At 39.8% G+C, this 19,814-nt stretch overlaps 1 protein-coding gene across 1 annotated transcript; it reads right to left on the bottom strand.

The window, feature by feature from the left end:
• Positions 1 to 371: 371 nt before the first annotated feature.
• On the bottom strand, positions 372 to 2,025 carry LOC114322166 (NAC domain-containing protein 2). Its single transcript, XM_028269428.2, has 3 exons — positions 1,637 to 2,025; positions 1,252 to 1,538; positions 372 to 907 (listed from the first exon to the last, which is right to left on the bottom strand). Exons 1-3 carry the CDS (start codon positions 1,800 to 1,802, stop codon positions 512 to 514), a joined length of 849 nt encoding a protein of 282 aa, XP_028125229.2. The 5' UTR covers positions 1,803 to 2,025; the 3' UTR covers positions 372 to 511.
• Between the last annotated feature and the right edge of the window lie 17,789 nt (positions 2,026 to 19,814).

The following is a 19,814-nucleotide window of genomic DNA, read 5'->3' as shown; positions in this document are numbered from 1 at the left end:
TGTATTGAGACAGTGAGACAAAAACGTTTGGAGACAAAAGATCCAATCCCTACTAAACCACATAGGTATTCCTGAAAATTACTCAAATTGCATATCTTGGGATGCATAAACTGATACAACTGTAAGGTTTAATTGAATCCACATCCAATCCATGACAGTAGTTTTCTTCATAGTCATTAATATGAACAATCTATTGGATATTACTGCAATCCATACCGTGGTTAAAGGCTTATTGAGAAATTGCCATTGTTGATGATGAACAAATTAAGAGGGCTTTGTTTAACATCCATTGAAGTCTTATTAGAAGCCAATACCTCCATAACTTTCATGAATGCCTATAGATCAATGGACTCAAAAATTGCAGGTGGATCTGGATCTTTAACTTTACAGAATTCTCATAGCCCAAATCAAACGTATAATATTTGTTTGCATTTTAACAATTTATAACCCCATCAAATCAAACCTAACTAATCAAATCTAACAATTTCCCAATGCCCACAACTACGCAAAATCACTTAAACTGAAACACTGGATTCACAAAAGTTGGCTGCATTACTACTGCACCACTATGGTCAGCTTGGAATTTCATTGAATCCATGTATTGGTATGGCAATTCCCCCAACTGAATTTTCTCGATCCCTCGGGCGCCATTTCCAGCGCTGCCCATCATGTTTTGGTAATCCGAGTTTGAGTTGTATGAATTGTCATTTAATAGTTGAGAAAGTGAGCCCAAGCAGTCTAATTCCCATAGATGAGAAAGTGAACTAGTCCTTGGAAATTTTAGCATTGGAGAGTCACTAACATCATTTGTAGTCACTATTTGAGCACCCAGTTCTTCAACCCCTTGCTCCAAAACTCTTCCCATATTTTTCTTTTTGTAGATCCTGCATAGGACCCAATCATCCAACTGAAAAATACACAAACATAAACCATTCATCAATTCAGCAAACAACATAGACTAAACCGCGGAGATTAGCAGTTATGCTAAGAACACAGAAAAAAATCATAGAATGGGACACAAATGTCAGGTCCACAGATGAGAAAATTCTCACATCTATGTCTCATTCTATGAAAATCTTTTGCATATTTAGACTTTCTTGGAAATTAAACATCATTCTAAGATTAAAAAATAAAAATAAAAAGCTTTTGTAAAATTTTCACAAAGCCCATTGTCTCTCTTTTGCAAAATTTTCTGTATTCTATTTATGTGCAAGTAGCAGAACCAGTCAAAGATAATAAAAAGCTTATTACCCTCATAGATACAGACCCATTTTGCCTGCTGGTTGGTCTTGTTGAATCATTCAATCTATATTCATGCATAATCCAATCTGTCTTAGCACCCTTTGGTGGCTTACCCTTGTAAAACACAAGTGCTTTCTTGATACCCACATATTTAGATCCACTGTAAATGGACTTGTCTGTCCCTGTGGCCTTCCAATAACCAGACACAGCTGCTCTATTGGGCCGCGCTCCATTCGGGTACTTCCTGTCACGGGGACTGAAGAAGTACCATTCATTTTCTCCGAATTCGGCTTTCTCTGCACTCCATAAGATTCAAAATTAATACAACTTCACAGTAATTAGCAAGCTATAATATCAACAATTAACGGGTGGTTTTACTGCATTTGTGACTAACCAGGCAATTCCCAAGGATCAAATTTGTAGATATCAACTTCTGGGATGATGGAAACCGGGCATGGCCGTGACATGGCCTGGTTTCGGAGATAATATATGATTAATTCCTCATCAGTTGGGTGGAACCTAAAGCCAGGAGGGAGGTTTGAACTATTCTTTCCCACCATTGTTGTATGAATGAATATCAAAGAAGATCAAAAGCAAGAGATGGGTGACAATATATATTGGTTCCTCCAATTAGTCTACCAAAAGAAAAGACAGTATGGGTTCTAAGAAAAATTGAGAGTAGTTTTCTTATCTTGTCCTTGATGATAAGGGGAGGCTTAGTAGGAGATAAGAAGAGAGGGTGTTTGAAATGTTTGCAAGGAGAGGGCTAGCCTTTTTATTTGTAAGGGTTTCATGTCCTTTTGTGGGATTACATCATCACTTTTTTTAGTTTTTTTTTATTTTTTTATTTTTTTATTTTTTTTGAACTAATTACATCATCACTTTGATGGGCTGTTTTTTGACTTTGCATATTGCTTATAGTCGCAGGAATGGGTAAGATGTCTTACTTTCTTCTTAAGATATATACGGTGACGTTTGATAAAATTTAAAATTTATAATTAAAAAATAAAAATTAAGTTTAAAATTGAATGTTGACTTTTTTTTAATCTGGCAGGTTATTTGATAAAAATTAAATGTTCAAGTAAAACAAGTTATTTTATATGTATAATAAATTTATAATTTTAAAATTTTATATTAGTAAGTTGGTGATAATAATAATGGTGGTGGAGGTAACTATGGTGCTTATAGCACCAATCACAATGGTAATAGATATAGAGAGATCGTGATTGTAGTAATGGAGGGGTAATCTAGTAGAGATAAAAGGAGAGTGGTGGCGGTGGTATAGTGACCGTGGATATTGTGATAATAAAATAATAATGACAGTTATGACAACGATAACAATAATAGTGGAGGTGAAGAGTTGTAATAATTGTAACATTTATAATATTAGCTTGTTTAAACTCTTTAAAAGAGTCTCCAATTGCATCCCAAGTTTTTGCCAACACGCAACAATGATAGAAACATTTTAGCACATTTTTTCTTGACATAAAAATTATTTTAAAAAAGAAAAAGAAACAAAGAGAATGTTTTCTAACATATTTGAGTGCGAAAATAAACTTTTTTTTTTTTTTTTTGAATAAATTACATTGACATTTTATGAGATTTAAAAAAAATATAGTAAGATTTATAGTTTTGATACAATTACATTGACATCTTTGCAATATGGAAAAATGCACCGAAACTAATGTTTGAAAAGATTTTGGAAAATTAAATTTTTCCTAAACTTTGGCCTATTTTTTAGGTGGGACCCATGTGGCAAAGTTGGTAGGTCTAAGTGGTAACGCGTTTTATGTCGTGTTATGATTCACGTGGTATATTTGGTTGCTCAAAATCATTAACAGGTGAATGGGAAATTGAAGCCAAAGTGAGGCCCATGGAAATAAAATTTTGGTAGAAAATCCTTAAAAGTTTGGATAAAAGCTTGTCCCACGTTGGTTTAGTGGGAAGAATTTTTTGGGTTTATAAAACATGAGTTTGTAACTTGGGGTAGGCCCTAAGGGGCACCCAAGTTTTGTAGAGATGGAGGTTATGGACAAAGTGAGCTAGATCCATTAGACCCAAAAATAAACACACGTACGCCGTACGTCCGTCCGGTCGGGCGGGGCGAGGCTTGGGCACAGGTACATGGTGTGAGGTTGGGCTTGTCCAGCCCAATACCTATCTTTTTGGGCAAAAAATATTTGAATTTAATTTTATTTTTTGGTAAAATAAAATTTTTGTCTAGAATTCAAATTAATTCTAGAAAAAATCTGTCTAGTTTTTCTTGCACCCAAACAGGTCCATAGCTGTTTAAAGAAATCGAACAGATTCCTATACCCAAACAAGTCCATATCTGTTTAAAGAAACTGAACAAATTCAGTTATCTGTTCAAATTCAAACCCAAACAGTGTCATATCTGTTCATTCAAACCGAACAGATCTGCTACTTGTTCAAACAGGTTTATTACTTGTTTAAATCAAACTGAAAAGTCATCTTTACACCTATAAATAGACAAGTCTCTCATTTGATTCTTTCACTCCAATTTTTCGTTCTTCTCTGCTGCCATTCATCTCTGCATTTTGTTGCATTAATTACATTAATTTTCTGTGAGAAAGAGTGTATACACAAAGTGTGTTCATTGTGCAAACAATTTGTAGTGTTGTTATTGTTTACTGTTGATCATTTTATCTTGGGAGATAGACGTCCATAATATAAAAGTACCGTGGAAAGGATGAATATGTCTTAAGGACACAGTGTTAAACACTAGACTTGATCAGAAAATTTGTTCAAGAAATTAATTTGGTAAATAATTAATTTATTTTATGTTTTATTATTTTTTGGTTTCAGATTTTCATTTTGTTTTTGTAACAAAATAAAAATCTGTTTTATTTATTTTATTTTATTTTCTGGTTTGATTTTTGTAATCAAGCAAACTCTCACATTTCCTTCATTTTTTTTGTATTCCGTTTGTTGATAAGTACACAAACAGAATTTATTTTTCAAATACAGTGAAGATTGTCTAACAATCTTAAGACATCTTATTTTTTGGTGTCTTCATTGTATTTAATTTTCTATGCTTTTAAAAAGTGATATTCTGGTTGGAAAATACAAATAATAGTAATATACTGTTTGACAAATAGTAATAATATATTGTTTATTTTCTTTAACAACTAGTAGAAATATACTGGTGTCATTAACAATTGCAGAATATTAATTTGTGTTACAGAAAATTTTTGTGGTATTTTATTTTTCTAGTTTTAGTAACAAGGAAAATAAAATTATTTTGTGTTATAATTTATTTTCTGATTTTAGTAACTACGAAATCAATTTGTGTTTTGGTTTTTTCTGATTTTTGTAATCAGATATTATGGCTGCTGAAAGTAGTACTCCAAATCTGATCGTTACAACGACTCCGGTCCCTATCTAGAACTATGTTCAAGTTCCAATAAATCATAAAGAAAACCCGAAAAAATTTAATGGCACCGAGTTTAAGAGATTGCAGCAGCAAATGTTATTTTATCTTACAACTCTAAATCTGGCCCGGTTTCTTCTTGAAGAGGCTCTAGTACTTAGAGAGTGTAACGCCCTCAAAATACAATATAAGTAAATTATTCATAAGATCCTTCAATATGAAAGAGATGTTATATTTTCATTCAGCAGAGTCTTCTTTATAAAAATATTACAGATAAGCAACAAAATAAATGCCCTACGGGTTTACAACTTTCTAAGTCAACACTTGGTTACAACAAAAGAAGAGTTCTAACTCTATTTCATGTAAAGCCCTCGGCTTGAATTTACATTTAACATCAAAACAAAATAACAAAATGATGCCCTTAACTCCTAAACCTCCCAAGCTAAGATCTTGGAGGCGGCATGTCACCTGTACCTGAAAAATGATGTCCCAAGTAGGGTGACCTAAAACTTAGTAGAGATATGCTAAACAATATATGAGAATCAACTAAGACATGAGCATCAGATAAAGGTGCAACATCCTTAACTAATATATATATTCTTTTCAAGATCAGTTAATATAGATAGCCAATACGTCATTTCATTTCCATTTTTCCCCATGCCGGGTAAATCAATTTATCAAGTTCATTATTATCAAAACAACCAACATGAGACTACAACTCAATGGTTCACAATTCAACACATTCATCACTTCAACACTTCAATATCTTGCCATTTTACAGAACCACGTCCGAAGGAACCGGCACCCATACATATATAAAAGATTTCGGGACTTTTACCCTGGACACTCCGACCAACTTAATTATCAATGGAGTCTATCCCCTATGTCCTCCCACACAATGGAGTACATCCCCTATCTCCTCCCAAACAAAGATACATATACAATGTATTTAAACACCTTATCATATACAATGACCAAATAAATCACATATTCAATGGTTTAATCCAATCGTCATATTCAATGACATAATCCAATTGATTAGTTTTAATTTGCCTAATCATCATGCATTCTTTACAACAATCATAGTTATCCTCCACCGATAGCCCAAAATAGATATTTCTAAACAAATAAATAAATCTATCAACAGTTAATTTATCAAATTTTCCATAGGTAAGTGACTTATTAATCCAACTACACCATTTAATCACATGTTCCTTCAATTCCATAATTTCCAAGCCAATTTCATTAATTACACAACTAGTTGATTAAACTCAATTTAGGGCAATTTTCTCCCAATTCCGAAACATTGACCCGAAGGTCTAAATCTCACCATTTCAACAATTATACACCAATAACCCCATTTTAAAACCTCACATACACATAGAGCCCAAAATAGAAAACCCCTCTTTCATAAATTCAAACTCAAACCCTAACTTCACCCAAACTTCCCAAAACCCCACCATTTATACAAAACGACAAATATCTAGGTAAAAAATCATATTAAAAAGTAAATTATCCCTACCTTAAGTGTAGAAGCTCAAAGGAGAAGAAGAGAGAAACCCAAAGATGCTCCAAATCCCACATTTTTCGGATCAAAAGGAAGCCCACGCAATTTTCAAGCTTTTTAACAAAGGGAGTAAGGTAGAATGACCCTACAACATGGAGCATTTGTAGAGAGAATGAGTATTTTAGAGAGAGGAGCTGCCGATCTAGGGTTTTGAAGAAGAAAGAAGGTTAAAAATGGTGTATTTCATCTTTGCTGCGGACTGATATATGCGAGGCTCACTCGAGCGAAGGACATGTCACTCGTGCGACCAGACACAACAAGTGGCCTCGCTCGAGCGCAAGAAGCGTCGCTCGAGCGCACAATGCGAAGCTTTAGGTCTGCCACCAACGCAGACGCATGCTCGAGTGCAAGAATGCTCGCTCGAGCGAAGGAACATATAATACAAGGCTCGTTCGAGCACAAGAAGCGTCGCTCGAGCGAAGAATACCAACCTTCAGGTCTACAGCTCGAGTGCAAGAATGCTAGCTTGAGCAAAGAAACACACACCCAAGGCTCGCTCGAGTGCAAAAAGCCTCGCTTGAGTGCAAAAAGCCTCGCTCGAGCGAGGAGGCCAAAACCTGGACGGCAACCACTTGTACCTACTCATAACCAACATGTTCCAAACTCACCCAACAAGTCCCAAAACTCAAATTCAAAGAATTAAAGGATGGAAATAAGATATAGACAATAACATACAACCACGGAACCCGACTCCGAAACACAACAAGGTCGAGGAATAACCTGGATCGCTATAGAGTGGATGAAAATGATCGGCAAGTTGTTGCCGTTGTAGATGCTTGGAAGCATTCTGATTTCCTGTGCAGAAGCTATATTGTAAATGGCCTTGACAACATGTTGTATAATGTTTATAGCCCTCTAAAAATAGGAAAATAATTGTGGGATTCTTTGGAGAAAAAATACAAGACAGAGAATGTCGGTACAAAGAAATTTGTTGTCAATAAATTTTTGGACTTCTTTATGGTAGACTCCCAAATAGTAATTTATCAAGTTCAAAATTTTCAATTAATTTTGTATGATATTCATTCTGAAGTATGTCTCTTAGCGAGTCTTTCCAAGTCGTTGCCTTAGTGGAAAAGTTACCACCCGCTTAGAAAGATTTTAAAAATTATTTAAAACATAAACGTAAGGAGATGACCATAGATGAATTGATTGTAAGACTAAGAATTGAGGAAGATAATTGAAAGACTGAAAAGAGGAATGGTAAAAATCCCATTGAGTCTAAGGCTAATGTGGTTGAACAATTGCTCAAACCACATAACAAAAAAAGGAAGTTTACTGGAGATAGTCCTAAACAAAGCGACAACAATGGAAACAAGAAGTTTAAAGGAAAATGCTATAATTGTGGCAAGACTGGACATCGAGCTTCTGACTACTGCCGCCCTAAGAAAGATCGCAGAAGAACAAGCAAAAAGACCACCAATCAAGCCAATGTGATAGAATTAGATTACATTTCTGACAGGGTAAATGACATCAATCTCTTTGTTGTGGTGTCAGAAGCTAATTTGGTTGGAAATCCCAAGGAATAGTGGGTTGACACTGGGGCAACTCGTCACATTTGTGCGGACAAGAAGATGTTCACTACTTACATTGAGGTTGCAAATGTGTAGACGTGGCCCGAGAACTCTCCGGCTCCACGTTGCGAAGGGTGCAAAACTCATTTTGTTTTTTAGGCTACTACAGTTCGGACTCAATGTCACGGTTCTGAATCTAATCTCACAAAGTGCAATGCGAGACCAATAAATCACCAAAGAGTCCAAATCCGACAAATCGTTTTGGCAAACTGATTTTTATAAAGAAGTGCCAAACATGGACTGCTTTTCCAGATATAGAGTCGCCACCTAAATATTTTATTTTGGGAGAATTTAGGAAACCCTGACTCGTGCCTAAGGCCACGTGTCTGTCATCACCAAAGTTGCCTCGGCTCGGGAACTTGGGTACGAGAGGGGAAGGTCATGCAATGAGCACCCCCGCTTGCCCGATCAAAGATCGGCATGTACTAAGTATGATATTTTATTTTTGAAAACACATGTATTCTTATTCCGGTTATTAACCTAGAATTACTATGTGATGCGCACAACATACAAGTATAGACTAGATCACCTAAGTTGGAACAAAATATTGCATGTTCGTTTGTGAAAAATGATTTGAAGTTTTGCTACTCGCAAGTAGGCTAAATCGGAGATTTGATGAATTGTTCCAATTCAAGCAATCCAACCTTCACCCACAGGCATTCAGGCAGTTATATCAAATAAGCAGTTAGCCTCATGGCAAGCATGCTTTCATGGAAACATTAACCCATATGCAGTATGCTAAAGCGTAAACACTCACAGTGTACTCCAAGACAAAACAAAGAACTAGTTAGAAATCATGCATGATCCTAGTTCATGTTAAGATGGCTAATGCAACACATGTGAGAATGCAATTAAAATAGGCTCCGTTATTCTAAGATGGCATATGAAATGCAACTTGGTACATGTATTCAAATAGGAATTGAAATACAATGCAGTTAGTATGATGCGCCGAGCCCGGTGCATGCAAACAGATGGATGGATGCACGCATGCAAGCATAAGGTATGTTAATCAAAATATGCCCTAAAACTAACCATCATAAGCGGTTAAGTAAAATGGAGAAAGAAATGGGGGTTGGAAGACATGCATCACACACACGCACGCTTATTACAACAGTTGGCCCTCTCGCCGGAGGGTCCGAATAAGAAGCTAACTAGCTAATCTAAGCTAATTAAACTAATTATTACATCTCAAAACTAGCCAACTAACAAGCTAACTAATTAAGCTATTACAACACAAATTGAATAGCTAAGCACATTAGCTAATTAAGTACAAACCAAAGCATAAACTAGATAATCAAATCAGCTAAGTAAAGCGATAAATCAGGAGCCTCAAGGTGGGAAGTTTATACACACTCGGTCGCCTTGTTCGGAAATCCGTCGCGATGCCCCAATTTGCCTCTGTTTGCAACTATCCTCAGAACTTTGCACCAAGCTCCAGAAAGCTTCCAACTCACCTTGGAGACCTGTGGGAGGGTGGCCGACCAATTGTTGATGTGGGAGACCACCTGTTGACCACTTTTTGTTGCTGCAGACCAGAAAAGTGGTCGGCCAGCTAGTTTTTCTAGCTGGCCGGCTAGTTTTTGCTGCACTTCTCCAGTTTGCTGCAACCGAGAGCAAGAAAGGGCAAGGCAATGTATTTGCAAGATATGTGTGCACAACCACCCTTCCTATTATTTTATAAGCTCCAGGGAGTGCGGTTTTCGACCCTCAGGCCACCAATCGCGCATCTCGATGTATGATGGCCGAGAGGCGAAGTTGCACAATTCAATATGAAATGAATGCACACATAAACACATAAAGCCTAAAAATCTGTCATGTATGATCAAGAGCATCGGCGACTGGGAATTAAAGCACGTTTCATCACTTCAAGTATGAAACGCCCCTCGTTTTCCGTGTTTGGACTAACACCTATTCCAAACACAAATGCAATGCAACTACATGGCATACACAATGCAAAGAATAGCATAACATACACAATGCGATGTGACCTAAGCATGTAGACAACATGGCATACACAATGCTAAATGCTAAGAACATGGCATACTCAATCCAATGCACAACATGGCATACACAACGCGATGTAACCTAAGCACACACAATGCAAAATATATGGCATACACAATGCGATGAACATAGCATACACAATGCAATGTAATATAAGCATGCAAACAACATGCAATCAAACATGTTCAATGGACTTAAACCAAAATGGACAGACCTCAGCCATGCCCAAAACAGTGGCCATAATGCTAAAATAAGGCATGAAATGCAAAACAAAGCATGCACATGCATTGGCCCATCAACTAGGCCTAAGAGCACAACTCTCAAGAGTGCTCAAGGAGTGACAAATGTGGAAGTGTAACAACACCATAAGCTCTGAAATAAGGTATGACATGATGCCAAATCATTCAAACAACACAAGCGAGGCATACTAGAGTCCTTAAGGCATAAGGCTAGTAAAGAGGATTACAAAGGGGGCATGCAATACATGGCACAAACACATGAACCAACCATGGACAGAGCTCAAATAGGTCTAAACAAAGACCAAAACATGCTGAGATGGAGGCTCAAGGGCCTAGGCACAATGGCATACACATTAGGCCATAAGTGAGGCAACAAAGCATAACACTCAAAGGCACTTAAAGAGTGAATGAAGTGGGAACATGGCAATGTTATAAGCTCTGAAATAACATATGAAATGATGCCAAATCATGTACACAACGCAAATAAAGCACGCTATGGTGCTCAAAGCTTGAAACTAGCATAGGCATTTACACTATAGCTATGCAAAACATGAAGCATATGGTCAAGGTAACCCAAAAAAGTCCTAGAACATGTCAAAATGGTACTAAAACATGTATGGAAGGAAGCCAAAACAAGCTAGCATGAAGGGCATAAAGTACGATGAATGCAAAGCAAATATGGTGGATTGCACTGCACCTACTAAGACCAAGCATGAGATGGCTTTGTCAACAAAAATCAGAGTTATATCATGGCAAAATAACCCCAAAAACACATTAAAATGATATGTCGCAAGTTTAGGCATGAAGGCATACGCAATGGTTCATGTTAAAGGCATAAAGGACCAACCCTCCAACGCATTGAATAAGTGAAAAATGCAAGTGTGTGGCCACACTACATGGACTGAAATAACATTTCAAATGATGCAAATCATGGAAATAGGCCAAGCAATGCATGTTAGTGGACTTGGTACACAAAGCTAACAAGCTAGAATGCATTATAGCTATACAAAGCATGGCATGCATGACCAAAACAACACAAATCAGAGCTAGAGAATGCTAAAACATGGACAAAATCTTCTTAGAGTTAAGCCAAAAACATGCTAGAATGATAGTCTAAAGCATGGTACACGTTAGGCTAATTCATGGAATTACACTACAAGTGCATGGAGCATGCAAGGGGCCGTCGAACCCACCCAAAACAGAGTCTGGCATGCTAAAAAAATACCAAAAACCTACTGAAATGGAGTCAACATAAGCTAGAAAGACATGCTACTTCATGAAGCATAAAAGACTAGTTTATGAAATTTACATTACAAGTGTATTAAGCATGCAAGGGATGATCAAGCCAACCAAAAACAGTGGCATGCCATCACAAAATAACCCCAAATACATACTAAGAGCAAGCCAATAAAAGCTTAACAAACATGTTCAAACATGAGGCATATGAAGCAAGTATTCAAAATACAAGGAGAGGCGATGACCCTCTCCTATTTAGGACCCCAAAACCACATTTCCACCACTAAAAATCCTCTGGATTTCAGTGGTAGAAAGGTCATGCAAAGGCTAGAACAAGAGCCAAAAGGGACGGCTCAAAACAAGGCCTAACAAGGCCTAAGAGGGGGTAGACCACCCCCAACACAAAAGTGACCTTAAACAAATATTTTAAGGACTGAAAAATAGAATGTTTTGCAGTAGGATGTTAAGCTTAAATTAGCATGCAAGTAGGGCTAAAAGCTTAAGCAAAACAAGGGTTTTAAGGGTTAGAAACTCACCCTTACCTTCAAGGCTGCAACTCCAGCACACTTTTTGAACCTAAACCAGTCCAAAAACTTCAAAAACAACTTCAAGGGACCTCAGCTCCAAGAGTATGGTGTTTGAGTGTGTGTTTGTGTGTTAAAGTATGAAGAATATGCACTTTAAGGCACAAAAATGAAGCAAAGGTGCAAGATAGATACAAATGTGTATATGTATAGCTCAATGCCCAAAATCTGAACCTAGAGGAGGAGGGGAGAGGTTTTCTCTTATAGAGAACCAATGCTCAAGCTTGTTGGACAAGCTTGGGGTCCAAGGCCATCCCTCCATACACGTGTATGGAGGATGGTTCTGGTACCTTCCAACTGTGCCAGCTAGATGAAAATATCTCCAAAAAGGTGACAAAAAACAGCCGACCACTTGAAGTGGTCAGCCAGCTACTTGAAGTGGTCGGCCAACCACCACAAGTGGTCTCCCAAGATTAAAACTGGTCGGCCATGGTGGGAGAGAGTATAAAGCATGAAAACAATGCAGTGGTGTGGTGGCCGACCAAAAAAGGTGGCCCAGAGACCAAGAAAACCAGTTGGCATACTAGAAAATTGGCTGGCGGAAGGAAAAGTAGTCTCCAAGGGGAAGAACTGGTCTCCCACCCTTGTACCACCTTCCAAACAAGGAAAACAAGGTTTGTACCAAAAACAAATCAAAACGGATGCAAGACAAAAGTTCGGGAGGCAAAGCGCGTGGCCAAAAGCCTCGAAAACTAGTCTACGGGCATCAAAATTGGTCTAGGACCACAAAAGTGGTCTCCCAGACCACAGTATCCCTTTAGACAGAGGCAACAAGGTGTGGTTCAAAAACCACGCCAAACGGAGAACGTTAAGCGGTCCCGAGACATGGTGCACGACCGAAGGCTCAGAAAATCGGAAACTAGTCTCCAAGCGAGAAAAGTGGCCTACAACCACAAAGAGGGGGTCTACAAGACCTCTTCCTTCCTCCAGAGAAGAGAAACAAGGCTTAGTCCATAAACTAAGCCAAAGCGTGAAGAGTTCAGAGGCCCAGAGGCAAGGCATTCAACCAAAACTCTGGAAACTCGAAACGAGCACAACATGCACTATCACCGAGCGCTCAATCGATGACATTTGAGTCTTAAGGTCAGTAAAAAATGGGGTGTCTACAGTTGCCCCTCTTTGACAGAACTCGGATGTCAATAAGATGACGGGAGTGAATGTCAAAGCCCAGAGATGACCCATTTTTGACAAGGCTGAAGACTTAGACAAACAGGCAAGATAACAAAGAGATATGCCCTCAGGCAGGGGCAAGATGCAAATGACATGCACAATGCCGAACATAACTTATGATGATGCAAAGAAAGCTGTAATGAAGCAATTATACACAGTAAATGCAACAGTTTAAGCAAGCGAATACGAACCAAACTACATTACATGCAGAAAGGATGTAAGAGAATTATACAATTCTCACTACGTCTCACACGGAGTAAATACCATACCGTCTGGTTGTACCAGCCTCAAATGAACCGTACATACAATATCGTGCCTGCAAAAGAAAGAAATTCAACAGGTACAATATAGTAACAACATATGTTCAACGTTACATCAAGATGCAATATAAACGCGTGCACATATGATGCCGATGGAAATGTACATAGCAATGCAAGTGAAAAGTGTGTGACAACGCAAGTGGAGTGTGCATAACAATGCATGTAGTGTGCATAACAATGCGAGTGAAAAGTGCATAACAAAGGCACGTGGAACGCGCATGACAACGCAAGTGGAGCATGCATAACAATGCATGTAGAAGGGGCACATGACAATGCAACCTAAGTATGCGCATAACAATGCGCTGGAGGGGTGCATGACAATGCAACCTAAGTGTGCGCATAACAATGAGAATGAAATGCATAATAATGCAAGAGGAATGTGCAAAACAATGCGAGCAAAATGTGCGTGACAACGCAAATAAAGTGTGCCTGACAATACGAGAGAAACGTGCATGACAATGCGACGAGTGGTGTGCATAACAAAGCATTTGAAATGTGCAACTCCAAAAGTACGTTCGAAGCAGAATACTGAAAAAGGAGATACGAGTCTTAACGCGAGCAATTCAACCTAAACCTCCAAGTTACCTCTCGGAGGGGTCACGACGTATTCAAAAGGATACACCTTGCTCTTGACGAGTAATTGATGAGCCACGCATCGAAGACTTGAATCAAAGGTCCCGCAAGGACGATTTTGAGTCGAAAAGTGTACTTTCCTTACACTTTCTCAAGAGCCGAGGACTCTAATCATCACCAAAACACATAGGGAGGACAATGGGACCTTGGAGATCATCCAGGATGGTGGCCGACCACCTAGAACAATGGCTGACTAGTTGTTGACCACCTAAGTGGTCGGCCAGCCAGAAAAACTGGTCGGCCGACCAGTTTATGAAAACAGGGACAGTTTTGTCATTTCAAGGCCGAATCTTTAAGTACACAACTCTAAATCAATTTTGCTCACAAACACAAGGCCAAAATACATTCCCCTTTCTTCCTAGACCCTTTTCCTTCTCAGATCTGCACTTTATACGTGTTTTCCAACGCCCCACGCGAAATTGTGTCGCGAAAACTTTCGATTCCCTTCGTTTTGAATCGATTAGAATTTGTCTTCGGAGCTTCTTTCTCCATTTTCACCACTTGAGGTATGTTTGTCTCGAAGTTTAGCACCTTTTCCGGGCGTTGACTTTTGTTGACTTTTTCTCTTCCCGAGAGTTGACTTTTGTTGACTTTTTACAATTTTGGTTCATTTTGCTCATTTTTGCATCTTTTTTCAAATGGCTGACGATATTCCATACGGCGGAGGCTTCCCGAGAGTGGAGGATAAACCGGACATTATGCCACTGCCTCCGAGGATTCGGTCGTTCGACCTGGAGAGGTATCACTCGCAGGAGCATATACTTCCTCCCAGTACGTTCCATCATTTTACTGATTTCGCGCGACGGGCGCCTGCAGACTTACTGCTATGGGAGCCTGAGTCTCATCTATCTCATCATGCGCGAGATGTACGTACTTCACTTTTACATTCCCTGCGAAGTATTTTGCATTCCTTGCACATTTCATGCTTTCGCTATGTATTATATCTGCTCGTTTCGAACACATTCACATACAGTGTTTCTGCATGTTCTGAACATAACCTGCACACAGCATCCAGTTCATACGGGCACAGAGCTCTCAATACAACACTCTGTTTGGCACGCAGCTCATTTCTGGCACACAGCTCATTTTGGGCACACAGCTCAAAACACAACACTTTGTTAATTTGGCACATAGTTAATTTTGGGCACACAGCTCATTTCGGACACACAGCTCATAACATAGCACATTTTTGGGCACGCGGCTCATTTTGGGCACGCAGCTCACTTTAGGCACGCAGCTCATAACATAGCACACTGTTCAATCTGAACACGCAGTTCATAACACAGTATTCTGCTCAATCTGAATACACAGTCCATAACGCAGTATTTTGCTCAATCTGAACACACAGTTCATAACGCAGGGTTTGCTCAATCTGAACACACAGTTCATAACGTAGTTTTTGCTCAATCTAAACACGCAGTTCATAATGCAGTTTTTGCTCAATCTGAACACATAGTTCATAACGTAGTTTTTACTCAATCTGAACACATAGTTCATAACGCAATTTTTACTCAATCTGAACACATAGTTCATAACGCAGTTTTTGCTCAATTTGAACACGCAGTTCATAACGCAGGTTTTGCTCAATCTGAACACGCAGTTCATAACCCAGTTTTTGCTCAATCTGAACACGCAGTTCATAATGTAGGTTTTGCTCAATCTGAACACGCAGTTCATAACGCATTTTTTGCTCAATCTAAACACGCAGATCATAATGCCGTTTTTGCTCAATCTGAATACACAGTTCATAACACAGTTTTTGCTCAATCTAAACACACAGTTCATAACGCAGGTTTTGCTCAATCTGAACACGTAGTTCATAACGCAGGTTTTGCTCAATCTGAACACGCAGTTCATAACGTAGGTTTTGCTCAATCTGAACACACAGTTCATAACGCAGGTTTCTTTTTAATTTGCACACGGCTCATAACATAACACACTGTTCAATCTGAACACATGGCTCATAACATAGCATTCTTTTTAGTTTGTACATGGCTCATAACACTGCTCAATCTGAACACACAGTCCATAACACAGCATTGTTTTAACTTTGCACACAGCTCATAACACTGCTCAATCTGAACACGCAGTTCATAACGCAGTTTTTGCTCAATTTGAACACGCAGTTCATAATGTAGGTTTTGCTCATTCTAAACACGCAGTTCATAATGCAGTATTTTGCTCAATCTGAACGCACAGTTCATAACGCAGGGTTTGCTCAATCTGAACACACAGTTCATAACGCAGTTTTTGCTCAATCTGAACACGCAATTCATAATGCAGTTTTTGCTCAATCTGAACACATAGTTTATAACGCAGTTTTTACTCAATCTGAACACACAGTTCATAACGCAGTTTTTGCTCAATTTGAACACGTAGTTCATAACACAGGTTTTTCTCAATCTGAACACACAGTTCATAACGCAGTTTTTGCTCAATTTGAACACGTAGTTCATAACGCAGGTTTTGCTCAATCTGAACACATAGTTCATAACGCAGTTTTTGCTCAATCTGAACACGCAATTCATAATGTAGGTTTTGCTCAATCTGAACACGCAGTTCATAATGCATTTTTTGCTCAATCTAAACACGCATATCATAATGCCATTTTTGCTCAATCTGAGTACACAGTTCATAACGCAGTTTTTGCTCAATCGAACACACAGTTCATAATGCAGGTTTTGCTCAATCTGAACACGTAGTTCATAACGCAGTTTTTGCTCAATCTGAACACGTAGTTCATAACGCAGGTTTTGCTCAATCTGAACACACAGTTCATAACGCAGGTTTCTTTTTAATTTGCACACGACTCATAACATAACACACTGTTCAATCTGAACACATGGCTCATAACATAGCATTCTTTTTAGTTTGCACACGGCTCATAACACTGCTCAATCTGAACACACAGTCCATAACACAGCATTCTTTTAACTTTGCACACGGCTCATAACACTGCTTAATCTGAACACACAGTCTATAACACAACATTCCTTTTAATTTGCACATGGCTCATAACATAACACTGCTCAATCCGAACACACGGCTCATAACACAGCATTCTTTTTAATTTTGCACAAGGCTCATTACACAACACGGCTTATTTTGCAACTGAATACATCTGTTCATTTTACATGCAGGTATCGTCCCGTTTCACATGGGGTTACGGGTCGATCATTGCTAGGGAGTGGTATATGGAGCTCCTAGATGCTATCCGACACATTGTGGATGAGGCCGGGTTTGGTCCATTTTGTGCGGGATTACCGCGTCATCCAGTGAGCAAGACCCTTCTGGGCGCACTTGTAGAGAGATGGTGGGACACCCCCAACTCCTTTCATTTTTCTGCCACCGGGGACATGACGATGACCCCGTATGAATTTTCCATACTGACGGGCCTTGACGTGGCAGGCCGGCCGATCCCATACGATACCGATATGGGTGAGGTAGCTTGGACTTATCTGCTCGGAGCTCATCTATCGCACTGCAGATCACCATGCATGGTCAGGTACACCTGGTTCTTTGAGCAGTACAGGGGGACTATACCTGAGACTATTGAGGCCGTACTGCAGTATGCCCAGGGATTTTTGATGTTCCTGCTCGAGACCACTCTGTTTTTCGATAGGGAGAACACAGTTGGGCTTTATCTGCTGAGTGCTCTGGTAGACCTATCACAGGTCCGACATTTTGATTGGGGTGACGCTGGTCTCGTTACCCTTTATTGCTACATGAGCGCGACCTCCCGCGAGCGGGGGACCATAGTAGGTGGCTACTGGTGAGCCTAAGAGGTACATTCTGCCCTCTTGATTTATATTTTTGTTTTTCATTATCCGTACACTGCACACGGCACACATTGCACACATTCTGCACTCAGCATTCTGCATTTTCTATATATTCTGTATTCTGACAGCCACTGTGCTGCCTTTCACAGCTGTGGGTTTATGCCTACTTCCTGACACTCGCCCCTGAGCTCAAGGTTGAAGCACCTCTTGAGATCCTTTATTCACACAGATTTGAGGGTTGATGTTGGTCCAGGCCCCAAGAGACTCTGCCGTATCTTCGGTAGTACTTTGACACGGTGCGGGCGACTGAGGTAAACCAAAACTCTCAGTTCTTCATGCTTTCAGCTTTGATTCATCTTGCATATTTATGACATCTAATCAGTTTATGCACTTGCTATCCGCAGATCACTTGGCAGCCTTGGCTGGAGATGCCTGGATACTCTCGGTTCCAGTTCGCTAGGGCATGGGGCGCTTCCCAATATAGGGTTTTGTTTGAGGGACCAGTCGACAGGGCCTGGTTTCTCGGGGATCGCTTTATGCGTCAGACGATGGGTAATGCCACTCAGGAGATTCCCTCACTGCCTCCACTGGACATGCAGTCCACGAAGCGTCTCACTCCTTGGGAGACTGATGACCTTATGCTAGGTGTCGACGCAGTACTTTTCCTGGAGGAGGGGGAGTACGCGACATACTGCCATACATACTTGATGCCTCTATTGACAGGCGTCTGTACTCCCATGAGGAGAGCTACTGATATGCCATCGTCAAGTCGCGTTCGAGCTATAGACATCCTTTCCACTAGCAGGGCTAGCACATCGAGGGGTAGGACCAGAGGGATGCCCTCGACTTACCAGTATGCTAGGTGGCCAGATCTTCCGACCGAGCTGACGAGCTGGCAGTATGGGTAATCATACCGATTCCACTGGAGCCTCTACTGCCAGATCATCGATACGTCAGTGACCCTGACTCACCACCGATATGCTCCACAATTTTTATTTATCACTCAGATATTTAGACATTCATTCATTCATTCATTGATGACTTGAACTTGTATTTGCAGCCTCCCAGGGAGTATACTGAGGGTTTACTCGGAGTGGTGGCCTCACTTGAGAGCATGGTCCTGCGGAGGGAGACGCTGTTGTACACCTCCGGCGTTCGGGTACTTTTCAATTTCCTTGCACTTATCATACTTCTGATGACATATGGAAACTGAACATTCCACCATATTGATTCACTGCATGTGTAGAGCACATCTGACACATCACATTCACATACTATATCTGCATGCACACACTCCATGTATCATTCTTGCATCTGCATCTGATATACATACTCTGGCTAATGTATTCAAAACTGTCCTTTTCAGGTCCCACCTCTGCAGACTGGGCCATCCAAGCCTTCTCGATCAGTTAGGAGAGGGTTCTCGACTCGCGACTGGAGGGGACGCAGAGCACCTGCCAGACAGGACGAGGAGTCTAGTAAGGAGGGGGAGTCAGCACATCCACAGTCAGAGACATCTGCAAGTAGAGATGATGACTTCGATTCCGGTTCTGAGGGCGGAGGTGACACTGAGGAGGATTCCGAGGACGGTGACTCCGATTTAGATGGTGGTGCCAGCGGCGGTGGTGCAGAGGCTGCTCAGTCGAGGAGGGTGAAGAGGGCCTCTCGGTCTTGAGCTTGATAGCACTGATGCAGATGCTCCTGCTTTATTTTTCTTTTTACATGTAGTTGTAGCACATTGTATAGCTTAGGCAGTTTTATTTTCTTTTTTTTAAAACTTATACCCTTTTGTAAAATGTTGTAAAAAGAAGCTATGATGGAATGAAAACGACTTTTGTTCAAAAAGTGTTGTATTTGTATTCTATGCATCGTATCACACCATTTTGCACAAAAATGAGATTGAATGGAAATTGAATATCGATGTATTACCAAGTCAGGTAGTGAACCAACACAACAGACTAAACAACTCGACTCGCTAAGAAACAACAAAACCTCAGCAAGTTACAACTCGATAAGCAAAGAGCAACAACTTGATAAACAAATGAACGACAACTCGATAAACAAATGAGCAATAACTC

The sequence above is a fragment of the Camellia sinensis genome, chromosome 11 (genome assembly GCF_055761805.1).
Source record: "Camellia sinensis isolate YWXY chromosome 11, ASM5576180v1, whole genome shotgun sequence".
In the NCBI taxonomy this organism is placed as follows: Eukaryota; Viridiplantae; Streptophyta; class Magnoliopsida; order Ericales; family Theaceae; genus Camellia; species Camellia sinensis.
The sequence above is the reverse complement of the archived record's forward strand: the minus strand, read 5'-3'. Positions and strand labels throughout refer to the sequence as shown.

Bases quoted from the DNA above. Each gene is read 5' to 3' on its own strand.
- LOC114322166 (XM_028269428.2), bottom strand. From the start codon at position 1,802: ATGGTGGGAAAGAATAGTTCAAACCTCCCTCCTGGCTTTAGGTTCCAC. The intron at 1,539-1,636 runs GTTAGTCACAAA...TATGGAGTGCAG, and splicing joins TGATCCTTGGGAATTGCCTG to AGAAAGCCGAATTCGGAGAA. The intron at 908-1,251 runs GTAATAAGCTTT...TGTATTTTTCAG, and splicing joins ATGGGTCTGTATCTATGAGG to TTGGATGATTGGGTCCTATG.